Genomic DNA, 13,803 nt, shown 5'->3' with positions numbered 1-13,803 from the left:
AATGCATTTATTCAGTAATGTCTGAAAAGGATGCTCGTGAATGATAAATGGCCTTAATCCGGTCACGTTCATTCTCTAAAATGTGACTTTGTTTCTTACAATGGCTGACATTCTGCCAGCAAAAGAGCAGGAGTCTGCCCGTTGCATTCATATGCTCCTCTGTTTTAAAGGTCCTCTCCCTGGGCCACACTGAAGTGTCAGTTATTTGTGGTGAAATAAGGGGGTGCAGATAAGGTGAGATTATGCTCTCGCAGAGAGACAGTGAGGGTTCCTGCCCCTGATGTCTTGTAATAATGTGAGGGATCACAAAGAACAACAAATGCATTGCGCGCAGCTAAATCCTGCTTAAATCCGCTGGCATGGGCAGATCTCGCAGATAGGCTCGCTGCTGTGCTCACTGTCTGCGACCACAACACACACACACACACGCACACAAACACACCCGTGGTCAGTCCGGCTGTCTGGGTTAATGCTTGGCTAACTGGGACAGCAGAGATGAACCATGTTGACATTTTAAGCCTCAAACAAGTCCGGAACAATGATTCAGCCCATCTGACCCCCCCACCCCCTTCCCACCAGACCGCAACCTCAGCCCATTTTGCTGAACAACTATCATATACACACACACACACACACACACACACACACACACACACACACACACACACACACACACACACACGCACACACACACACACACACACACACGCTGACCTGCAAAAACATACACACCAGTGCCCTAATATACTGCAAGTATCCCGCACTCGTCACACACACTTACACGCGCACACGTGCACACACAAACATTCGTCTACCCTTCCCAACCTTTCTGTGAATAAAAGAGAATAGGAGTTGATCTGATTGAGTTGGCAGCAGCGAGCGAGGTGGAGCGGTACAGTAAGGCCCGATGGATTATCTTAATCCCCGAGCAGATGATCAGCCAGTGGGAAGATGAACCAGGAAGCCTGACCCCGCACTCTTTGTTTGCCTCCACATACTCGGACCTATGATGTTAAATGGACCCCATGTGACACAGAGGCCTTATATGTACAGTAACAGTATACTGCATGTATTATAGCCTGTCACACTGTGGCTCTAATCCTTTTTATGGCCGCCATTTTGTGTTTGGCCTTGTTGTTTCTCACCCTCAAACATTTGGTATGCTTTGATTCAGACCTCTAAGAATTTGTGTGCACTGAACATTGTCAAGCCGTAACTTGCTGTCTGTGTTTGTAGGCTCAAATTAACAGCTCTGCCTAAAAGCCCAATGCCAAATGACTTAAAACATATAAAAGCCCAAAGTATTAGGACTGTATAAACTGTTTTGGAATTATGCGGATACTTTTCCAGACTTCCTTTATGATGTGTTACTTACAGTCTGTCTTTTATTTGTGCCTCACAGGTTTCTGGCTGGCAAAGGCCTGATTATCTACCCAGACATTGGGGACAAGCTGGATATCATCTGTCCCAGAGCAGATCAAGGCCAAGAGTACGAGTACTACAAACTATACTTGGTCAAGAGGGAGCAGGCGGAGACTTGCAGCACGGTCCTTGATCCAAATGTCCTGGTCAATTGCAACAAACCGGAGAAAGACATCAAATTTACCATCAAATTCCAGGAATTCAGCCCCAACTATATGGGCCTTGAATTCAAGAGGAATGTCAACTACTACATCACCTGTAAGTTTCCCATGAGAGATGATGTACTGTTGACATGGTTTAACATTCTTTGAAACAGGGAGGCTTGACGGAACAACTAATACACTCTGCTTCACACACTGTTGAACACTGTCGTGTGTGGCCGGGGGGCTCCTTAGTTAAACTGTCCTTTAATGGTGACTGCAGCATTGCCATGGCAACGGCCCAAAGTGATGTACTTGGCTAATGTTTAAGGTCAAAATAGAGTTTTTACGTGAGGAACTCATTTTTGGACCGGACCGACATGGGTAAAATTATTTTCATAACGCTTGCACTTAAATATGCAGATGTAGCATTTGGGGCTTGGAATGAGGAAATATTGCAGTGTTTTTACGTCACATCGAGGAAACATGCATTCCACCACAGCCAGCTCCAGCATTTTATAGCTGTTTAGTGTTTACATTATAACCCAGCTCCAGCATTTTATAGCTGTTTAGTGTTTACATTATAACCCACCTTTAATAAAATCAATGGAATCTTTTACAGTGTGATGGCACACTAGATGTATCTGCATTTGATTCATTAAGTCCCACGTGTTTTCTATAAAACAACTCCAGTCAATTATTTGTGTCGGGCTGCCATTGTAATCATTAAAAGTCAAAGACAGGAAGGGTTTATTGTGTCATGCATTTGCTCAGTAATCAAATACATGCAGGGTACCTCCATAAGCCGAGGAGCGTGCTTTACCACTGCCGTGAAAGGTGAGGTGTGGAAGCGCACGGATCACCACCACAAGCATGCAACTAGCCTTTGACTAGTGGGAGTCACGCAGCAATATGAACTTGAAACCTTGACTCATGATTGGATTCAATTACTCTTTCTTGGGGTGAAGATTCGATTCAGAATCAATTTTCTATTCAACACTTTTTTTGCAGTATATCATTTTTTATAAAAATGATAGCACTTTTCCCACCAGGTTATAAAAGGTCTTCTCGGCTGCTGATATATGATATATACGTCCTTTAAAAATTGGTTCTTAAAACAAGAAGTATTCACTTTAAAAAAAAAAAAAAAAAAGTAAATCGATATAGAAAAGGAATAAATAAGAATTGGGATTCTAAAGTGAATTGATTATTTTTAGCACTACTATGAAGAACACAGTCTTCTGTCATTTGGTAACTGTTCGCCTTCCTGGTGAAATACGTAAACCAGGGATGTCCAAAGGGCAGCTTGGGGGCCTTTTGTTGACCGCCGCTTGTTTTTTAATGTCTTGTGGTACATTATAGAAATAAATTTAACAGGAAAAAACAGCAAACAGAGAAGAATCGAGTGAGAAGGATTATGGTACAAACGCGCATAGCCGCTAAAAGCGAGGAAAAGCATGAATGCTCTTGAAGCATACATATGGCTGTTTATCGACTCTAGAAAACTTAACAACTTTAATTTTCATTTATCGGCGATTAATTGACTTATCGAATATCGACCCAGGCCTTATAGCACATAGATTTGTCTTGGATTATATTTATACATATAAATTTTTTTGCCTTTAACAAATGTGTCTTAGCCAAGTCTGCATTATTTACAAACCCCGTTTCCATATGAGTTGGGAAATTGTGTTAGATGTAAATATAAACGGAATACAATGATTTGCAAATCATTTTCAACCCATATTCAGTTGAATATGCCACAAAGACAACATATTTGATGTTCAAACTGATAAAACATTTTTTTTGCAAATGATCATTAACTTTAGAATTTGATGCCAGCAACACGTGACAAAGAAGTTGGGAAAGGTGGCAATAAATACTGATAAAGTTGAGGAATGCTCATCAAACACTTATTTGGAACATCCCACAGGTGTGCAGGCTAGTTGGGAACAGGTGGGTGCCATGATTGGATATAAAAACAGCTTCCCAAAAAATGCTCAGTCTTTCGCAAGAAAGGATGGGGCGAGGTACACCCCTTTGTCCACAACTGCGTGAGCAATTAGTCAAACAGTTTAAGAACAACGTTTCTCAAAGTGCAATTGCAAGAAATTTAGGGATTTCAACATATACGGTCCATAATATCATCAAAAGGTTCAGAGAATCTGGAGAAATCACTCCACGTAAGCGGCATGGCCAGAAACCAACATTGAATGACCGTGACCTTCGATCCCTCAGATGGCACTGTATCAAAAACCGACATCAAACGCTAAAGGATATCACCACATGGGCTCAGGAACACTTCAGAAAACCACTGTCGCTACATCTGTAAGTGCAAGTTAAAGCTCTACTATGCAAAGCGAAAGCCATTTATCAACAACATCCAGAAACGCCGCCGGCTTCTCTGGGCCCAAGATCATCTAAGATGGACTCATGCAAAGTGGAAAAGTGTTCTGTGGTCTGACGAGTCCACATTTCAAATTGTTTTTGGAAATATTCGACATTGTGTCATCCGGACCAAAGGGGAAGTGAACCATCCAGACTGTTATCGACGCAAAGTTCAAAGGCCAGCATCTGTGATGGTATGGGGGTGCATTAGTGCCCAAGGCATGGGTAACTTACACATCTGTGAAGGCACCATTAATGCTGAAAGGTACATACAGGTTTTGGAACAACATATGCTGCCATCTAAGCGCCGTCTTTTTCATGGACGCCCCTGCTTATTTCAGCAAGACAATGCCAAGCCACATTCAGCACGTGTTACAACAGCGTGGCTTCGTAAAAAAAGAGTGCGTGTACTTTCCTGGCCCGCCTGCAGTCCAGACCTGTCTCCCATCGAAATTGTGTGGCGCATTATGAAGCGTAAAATACGACAGCGGAGACCCCGCACTGTTGAAAGACTGAAGCTCTACATAAAACAATAATGGGAAAGAATTCCACTTTCAAAGCTTCAACAATTAGTTTCCTCAGTTCCCAATCGTTTATTGAGCGTTGTTAAAAGAAAAGGTGATGTAACACAGTGGTGAACATGCCCTTTCCCCACTACTTTGGCACGTGTTGCAGCCATGAAATTCTAAATTAATTATTATTTGCAAAAAAAAAAAAAAAGGTTTGAGTTTGAACATCAAATATCTTGTCTTTATAGTGCATTCAATTGAATATCAATCAATCAATCAATCAATGTTTATTTATATAGCCCTAAATCACAAGTGTCTCTAAACTGAATATGGGTTGAAAAGGATTTGCAAATCATTGTATTTCGTTTATATTTACATCTTACACAAATTCCCAACTCATATGGAAACGGGTTTGTATTATTCACTTCCGCCCGAATGCAGCTGAGATAGGCTCCAGCACCCACCTCTACCTCGAAAGGGACAAGCGGTAGAAAATGGATGGATGGATGGACTTTAGTTTTTCAAATGGTCTGTAAATGCTAAATGATCTGTATTTGTATTGCACTTTACATGATACATCACATTCACCCATTCACACACACATTCACACACAGATTCAATAAATGTTACTTTTGTTACTGTATGAGGGAAAAAAAAGAACATTTCCCCTTTGTGGGATAAGTAAAAGTCTATCCTATCTTTTCACACATTGGCCTCAGCTAGACCCCCATTGCAACCCACTACCACAAATATATTCCAGCCCTGTAAGAAACACTGAACCTAAAATATATTGAAATTAGACACAATTATCAACTTAAAAACTTTAGATTTTCAAAGCAAGTTTTTTTTTTTAATCACGCATGATTTATTATTACTTTTTGATATGAGCAATTTTCCCATGTCTAAGGGGAAGAAGCATAATTGAGGATCCTGTAATAAATCTTATTTTATAGCTCAAACTGGATTATAGCATACACAGTATGACGCAGAACACCATGAAAACGTTTCATTGTTGTATTCTTAATAAATAACTAGGATGCAGATGTTCAGCACCCTCTGAAGTCCAAATTCATACCCATGCCAAATTAAATAGCACATATGTTTTGCTTTTGTTCTGCGGCACTTCAATCGATATTTGTGAACTCAGCCTCAAAGTCAGAGAGTGTAAGGAAGCATGATGATGTTATCGAGTGGCTCTAGTGGCCACGTATCATGTGGGCTTGGAAAATCATTTCTTTAGGTTTTATTATACCCAAATGTCTTTAGGGAACACTTGGGGCATTAATGCCCCTGCTGAAACTTTTTTCCCTGCTGTTTTAGAATCGCATTATAGGCAGTGGAATATTAGCGTAGTATATATTTTTTCTGGGACTGAAGCTTAAACTCAAGGTACTGGAATGTTTATTGTAATACTGGATAGTTCTGTTCAGTTTTATTTCAGAAGTTTTTGCGTTATAATAAAAAAAAAAGATGTATTGTGAGGAATCAGGTTATCAAATAAGAATATTAGTGTATTTTACCAATTGGTTTAAAATAAACAAAAAATTGATTCAAAAACAATTATTTTCAGATGTTACATTACAATATAAGCCCAAATAGAGGTAAATCCGGGAAAAAATATTAAAACCACCTTTAAAACAATAAGTATTTGTTGAGCGAAAAGAAAAAGTAATCATGAGTGTATGGTAACTTACCACATTGTTTCCCACAGGACTGTAATCTATTTGTGTTGGTGGTGGGGAGGTCTGCATGACATCATCGTTTAATTTGCCATGATACATGTGCATGTAATTGTATTGAATGCTCTAGGAGAGAGGAGTCGCGTTGTGGGAGAGAAAAAAAACATGAAAAGCAAAACACATGTTTAGAAATTCAAATGAGCTTTCTTCTGTCGATTTCTTTTATGTCACAAACAAGACAGAGCCGTCTGTGACTGATTTTAGATAGTGGGCATGCCCACAGCAGCACGCTTTTCATTGATAAGATCATACCAGACACAAAGTTTTTGCTGGTTGCTTTTAAAAAATATATGAATATCTCGAGGGTTTGAATGCTCGGTAAATATTAATTGGCAACACTGATCCTTCCTGCTATATGTTCTTATTCTCTGGCAGACCAAGTGCGTTAATGATTGGCATTACGATGAATACCACCATCTTTGTTCGGTTTATATTGTTGTTCTTTGTAGCACCCCAGAATAACGTACTGTACATTAGGACTGCACGATTTTGAGAAACAACCTAATTGCGATTATTCTCTCCAAATTTGCAATTTCGATTCCATATGTGTACAGCTCCACTAATGGAGATTGGAGTGTTACTTTCAAAGGCAAAATTAAAGTATTGCTAGAAACATAATTTTATAAGGGACTTTATTGTATTATATGTATAGTACATGTTCCAAAAAGAAAAAAGGATAAAACACCACCAGAATTAGAGATATTACAAGTCAAAGTGATGAAGCTTAGTGTTACGCTCATGACTTGGTGTAACTAAACATTACCCTATAAGATGAAGGCAATTGCATTTTATTGCCTTCATCTTATAGGGTAATGTTTTGCTTTGGTAATTTTTATGCTATTTCCAATGTTTTAATTTTATTGGTATTTGAAATGTATTCAATGTTTATAAATGAATATTCAAATATACTAAATGTAAAAAAGGGAATAAATATTCAAAATAAGATCATTAAATGAAATCTAGTTTGGTTACGCCATCATGAGCGCAACACAAGGTTGTAAAAGTTTCAACTACAATTCTAAATAAGATGTCAAAAGCAAACTGAAATCAAATACACACAGCTTAAAGATTGATCAATACCTATTTAAATTTAGTAATACATAAATATGATGATTTATCAAAATATAAAAGAAATATACCTGAACAGAACGCTCATGATGGTTACACCAAAAAGTAACGCTATGAATCGCGTTTTTCCAAGTTTTTGGGGCATTTTTATGCTATTTCCAAGCATCTCCTTTTTATTATAGTTGATTTTAAATGGTCAAACTAATGCATATTATATATGCATGACCTAGTAAACAAAAAAAAGTCATATTTATTTTGATTGTTACATTTTGAAGTACATTTGTGCAGGTGGGTGCGAATGTACCCATTACCAGAGCTGTACACATATGCAATTTTTATATTTTATACAAAAAAATGCATACAACTGTGAAAATAACGAGTGAAGGAAGACATGTTACTTTTAGACCATCAATTAACATATTCTTGTCTCAAGGTGCCACACATTAGAACAAATGCAAAAATGTACTTTAAAAATATTTGGCGTAATACTATAAAGACTGCATGTGTGCTGCTGTTGTTAGGTTGTTTGTTGGCTGCTATGTTTGTGAGTAGACGACGCAAGGATTTTTTAAAATAAGAGTGCTTCTGCCTTCCTGTCTTTACATTTATTTGTATCGGCGGTGTCGTCCACAACAACGCAAGCAGAGGAGATGTGGCTAGCATTAGCTTCGTAGGAAGCGATTCAGTGTCTCAGGGATGAACGAGTGGTCCCAAACACATGATTAATTATTATTTAAATCAGATTAATCACACTTTTGAAATTTGATTAATCATGATTAATCACAGGTTATTACTCACTTGTATAATTTAAATTAACTTAAAATACATCTCAATATTTTGACAAATTCTATTTTATTGTCAGAAACTCATACAGGAACATGTTTTACTTGAATGCAAGTCATTTATATTCACAACTTGTTAGCCGTTTCATATTTATCATTCCAGTCAGGGTGTAATTTGAAATGAAATTTGCCACTGTCAAAGTCTTCTAATAATAATAATAATACATTTTATTTATAAGGCGCCTTTCTGGGCACTCAAGGACACCGTAAAATCACAACAATAAAATCAAATTGGATAAAAAAAACAAAACAACAACAACAACAAAGATCTCACTCATCTTTGCACTGATGTATGCATTGACCTGATCACTGACCGTAGACTTTAATAAGCTGCGTTGCTTTTCAGGTAAAACCATCCGCGGTTAAGATAAACGAGCATGTGTGGTGAAAATAAATTGCTCGATTAATCTGCGTATCTACTTGATTAATGCAATATTTTTTTGTGATTAATCATTTTATAATGTTATTTTTGACAGCCATAAATATATATATTTATATACTATAGGTAATAATAATAGTATTGCTTGGTAATGTAATTATTTATTTTAACATACATGGTGATACCCATACTTAAGGTAACATTGTATAACTCTATTATTCCACATTGTGGTATTAGTGCTTTTACACAAGTCAAGGACTTCATAGTATTGATGTTTAAAGTAACAGCTTGTATTTGTGAGCATGCATCTTAATGTGATTCTATGTGGGAATCTTATTAGAGGTTGTTTTGATTTTTCTGCTTTGTAAAAGTGTATCGGTAATACCATTTGCTGTGTAAAAGTGTATCGGTAATACAGACTGGAGGAGTACTTGCCTGCGGTGTTTCAGACATGTAGGCTCCATCCCCGTGATGGTGCATCATTATTAGCCTCATATACTGTAAGTCTCTCGCGTCAGCAATAATCAGAGCTTGTATTTGTCTCTGTAGTGTGTTAATGTTGTTGTCCTTTGCAACAGGACATGCTTTCTTTATTTATTACGCTGCGGCTTGTGCATACACTGTGACACACCTCATCTATCATGCATATAATGGCCATGTCAGCTGCACGTGTTCCTATATGTGCTACTTCCCTCAAAGCCCAAGAGACAGACAGTGAGAGGTGAACATACGTGTCCTGCTTTTCCTGTACAGTAGAGTCCGCTGCGTGTTTGCCTGTGAATGCTTGCCTTGTGAATGTCTTTGTTGGGAATGTGGCGTAAATCAAAGGCCCAGCTTATCTGACCTGACTAACGGTCAAACATTTTTGAGACCAAAGGAAGATGCAACGGGAGTGGACATTCCAAAGTCCACCCGTACTTTGACCCCGTGGCTCCGTATGTCTTTTCCTTGATCATCTCAACCTCCCTTCCACGCTAGATTACACAGGCTGAACAAGCAATAGAAGTTGTGGGGTAAAGTAAGCAACAAATGGTTGTGTTTGTGTGGCTCCCCTGTGCCCTTGTGTCACAACAGGGGACGTCCACCAGTCGGTTCTGTGCATCCCAGGCAAGCTTTGACAGGCTTGTGTGTGTGTGTTTGTGTGTGTAGGACTGTAGGGCCTAGGGGGTGCTGAGGGTAAAAGTCAGAACTCACGAACATAGGGTCACGGAAACACAGCAGGGGTCAGTAATGATAACCCTGTACTGATCTAAACGCCAGACCAGCTTCAGTCTGTGTCGTCCATCAGCACCCTTCACCCCCTCACACACACATAACCAAACAAACTGGCTGCATTCATTGTGTTGTCTAAACAGGGGATTTGGAATGAGATGTTTGTGTGGAAAATAGCTGGGCTGTGTTTAGAGGCTTGAGAGCTCAGAGTGCACTGACTTAAGACTTCAGGCTTTTCAACTCAAAGAATTATAATGAGAAAAAGAGAGGAAGTCGTGAGAGGAAGTCGTATCTATATACTGTATATACAGTGTGCACACACAAACACACTCACACAAACTGCTACAACATTAAGTACACCTGATACATGTGTTGGTTACATTATCTAGCTAAGCCACATAAGAAAGTTAAGTATGAAGTACAGTTGTATACCAGAGTAAACTACTGCCACGGTAATACACATTGTTAAACTGGCATTGTCACCTAAGACATAGCATTATTACATCTGACAATTTAGCTTCCATTGTCTTTTTTGTTCAATGTGAAAGTTATAAAATTAAGAGAATAATAATTTCACAAATAGAGTTGTAATGTTACAGGAATACATAACAAGATAATACAATTTTAAAGGGTAACTGCACTTTTTTTGTAATTTTGATTACCGTTGAAACTTTATTCATGATAAATAAATTTTAAAGAGTTAATTTAACCAAAACATGAATTGATTACATTATTACACATAAGAAAGTAAGTATGAAGTACAGTTGTATACCAGAGTAAACTACTGCCAGGGTAATACACATTGTTAAACTGGCATTGTCACCTAAAACGTAGCATTATTACATCTGACAATTTAGCTTCCATTGTCTTTTTTGTTCAATGGGAAAGTTATAAAATCAAGAGCAGAATAATTTCACAAATAGAGTTGTAATGTTACAGGAATACATAACAAGATAATACAATTTTAAAGGGTAACTGCACTTTTTTTTTTGTAATTTTGATTACCGTTGAAACTTTATTCAAGCTAAATACATTTTAAAGAGTTAAGTTAACCAAAACATGAATTGATTACATTATTAAGAAATGATGCAATCCGCATGGAAACAAAAATATGCTTATCAGGTCAGCTATTATTTTAGTAATTGCTTAATCAATCGATTTGTTTGTTCAAGTAATCGACTAATTGGATAAAATAATGTTTAAATTCTTTATTTTAGGGAAAATAGTTAAATAAAAAATTGGTTTCTAGTTGTTTTTTTCTGATAGATGCACAAGAAGAACAACATGTAAACTACGCAAAGCTGGGTCACGTCCAAGCAGTCTCCACAATGACACAAAGCCTGTGGGCAGCATTATTCTGATCAATACAACGCTGGCACCAAAACTGACATTCATTATTCTTTGTACAAATTAATACAAAACATACTATAGATATAAAAATAAGAACAATGGACTGTAATGTTCCACGGTGTCATGCATGGATCTGAAAGTAAAAATCCAGTCATTTACAAGCAGATCTAGTTAGTACAATTCTGTGCAGATACAGTTTACAGCTTACATGTTTAGGCTAGTGAGTATATAGGTATATTATTTTATATACGTACATATCCTACTGAGATCTAGCGCCCTCTGATGTGTATAACGCGGTGCTATTTTATTCTCTCCAAAATTTGTAAGTCTGACCAAAGAAATAGACCAAAAAGAAATGTCCACTGCAGATGACGCTGGTTCTCAGGAGGATATATATTGTCTGTCGACCACTGACTGACTTCTCAGGAAAAAAAAGGAGCGTGAGCGCTGGCTGGCTGATGTTTTGTGTGGTTACCCGGGCTCTGACTGTGTCTCCTATATAAGGCTGAGGCCACGAGGCAGTAAACACAAGCAGTCAGTCCTCATACGCTCCTCTCGTCCTCTCCCTTGATTTCTTGTGTAGCCGGCAGGGTAATCCTGATCCTTCCTGACAGCTGTCACTCTCCATCTCGCCGTGGCGCCATGGACTCTTGACATTTTCTGACTTTTACGCTGAAAAAAACTACCGCAGTGTTTGGGGATTGTGTGTGTGTCAGAGGACTTCCCCGTAAGGTTTTTGATGTTTTCACTTAGGTTGTTTGCCGCTCAAAACTGGGGAGCTATCTCAATTGCTAGCTAGGGACAGATAATCTTTGTCCAAGGATAAAACCATGAACGTGTCTATTATGGTGTGTTCTGTCTACAACAGGGGTGTTAAACTCGTTTTCATTAAGGGCCACATCGCAGTAATGGCTGCCTTCAGAGGGCCACTTTTTAAAAAATAATTAAAATTATGCATGCGGGCAATAACCTGTGATTAATCAAAATTAAAACGTATCTGATTAAAAAAAAACATAATTTGATAGCATTGATATTAATGTGTACCATTAATCACCTCATATTATGCACTTGATTATTAGATTTTTTTCATGTACAAATTAATAGATACATCATACTTAAAGGTAACGAGCAAATATTCAACTGTTTATTTTTATCTTTACTAACATATTTTTGTAATACACTATATAATAATGTAATATTTGGCATGATTAGATAATGTTTAAAAGATACGCATTTGTTCCTGTGAAAATGGAAATAATTATTTGCATTTAGTAAAAAATTATGAAGTATTTTATTAACACACATTTTTCCCAGGCTTTCGCGGGCCTCATACAATGATGTGGCGGGCCAAATGTGGCCCCCGGGCCTTGAGTTTGACACCTTTGGTCTACAACCTATGCTCAAGGTGTCTTTACACTCAAGAAAATATTTGACAGCTGTATTTGACACAGTGGGAGGATCTAAGCCAGGGGTGACCAACCTTTTTGAAACCAAGAGCTACTTCTTAGGTACTGATTAATGCGAAGGGCTACCAGTTTGATACACACTTAAATAAATTGCCAGAAATAGCCAATTTGATCAATTTACCTTTAAATCTATGTTATTATTAATAATATATCTTTGTGGAAACACTGATCATCTTAATGATTTCTCACAATAAATATATATAGGAACAGATAAATATCAATATGCAACACTTTATTTTTATATTTTCTCTAAGTGCACATTTTTCAAATTTAACATTTTCAAATGATCACTTCTAATACAGTCTTGTGAAATCACAATATCCCATTTTAACTAGCTAGCCACTAACATTTTTTAACAAATCATGAACACGATTGTAGCTGAGATAGGCTCCAGCGCCCCCGCGACCCCAAAGGGAATAAGCGGTAGAAAATGGATGGATGGATGGAATTACTTTGCACCATGTTCGTACAAATAATAACTCATGTAAAATACAAAAGTCAACTCTCAAATTAAATAAATCATGTCACACTTTGAACTGGTCACCAAATCTGTTATCTGTTTCTTAGTCAGTTAGTGAAGACCAAGTCTTTAAAATATTTTCTTGGATTTTCAAATTCTATTCGAGTTTTGTCTCTCTTAGAATTAAAAATGTTGAGCAAAGCGAGACCAGCTTGCTAGTAAATAAATCAAATTTAAAAAACAGGGGCAGCTCACTGGTAAGTGCTGCTATTTGAGCTATTTTTAGAACAGGCCAGCGGGCTACTCATCTGGTCCTTACGGGCTACCTGGTGCCCGCGGGCACCGCGTTGGTGACCCCTGATCTAAGCTGTGCTCACACCTGACAGGATTAAAGTTAGAAGGCATGTTGCTGATCGCCAACAGTTTTTTTTCCAGCACGGGATATTTGCTAAACAACCTACACATACACTCCCTCCCCCCATATGGATCATATATAATCTTATTTTAAAAAACGTTCTTGCCATTGGGAGAGTTAAAAGTTAAGTTTGAAATCCCTGGCCAAGGTTGCGACATATCACCAGATCCCCCTTACCCTACTTTTTCAGGGACGCAAACACGCCAACTGCACATGCATCCCGCTCTTGCAGTTTGATACATTATGTTCCGGTTTACTGTACTGCAATAAAAGTATTATGTTCCTAAAAAAAAAAAAAAAAGTTAAATGTCATCTTTTAGAGTTAATATAAAATTACCATAATCAAATCACGGCCCCCTATTCAAAAGACACGCATTTGTCAGCTGCGCTCTTGAGAAGACAAAAGGCATTTT

The 13,803-nt window shown here is 37.8% G+C and overlaps 1 protein-coding gene across 1 annotated transcript in view; it reads left to right on the top strand.

Annotated features, from left to right (window-relative positions):
• The window catches only part of efnb1 (ephrin-B1), a 127,724-nt gene that overhangs the window by 43,701 nt on the left and 70,220 nt on the right, over positions 1-13,803 (top strand). The window contains exon 2 of the mRNA XM_061927548.1: positions 1,403-1,680. Within this exon, the coding sequence (XP_061783532.1) occupies positions 1,403-1,680 (278 nt within the window). The remainder of the gene's footprint in view (positions 1-1,402; positions 1,681-13,803) is intronic.

This window comes from Nerophis lumbriciformis, linkage group LG35 (assembly GCF_033978685.3).
Source record: "Nerophis lumbriciformis linkage group LG35, RoL_Nlum_v2.1, whole genome shotgun sequence".
NCBI classification, from domain to species: Eukaryota; Metazoa; Chordata; class Actinopteri; order Syngnathiformes; family Syngnathidae; genus Nerophis; species Nerophis lumbriciformis.
The sequence above is the reverse complement of the archived record's forward strand: the minus strand, read 5'-3'. Positions and strand labels throughout refer to the sequence as shown.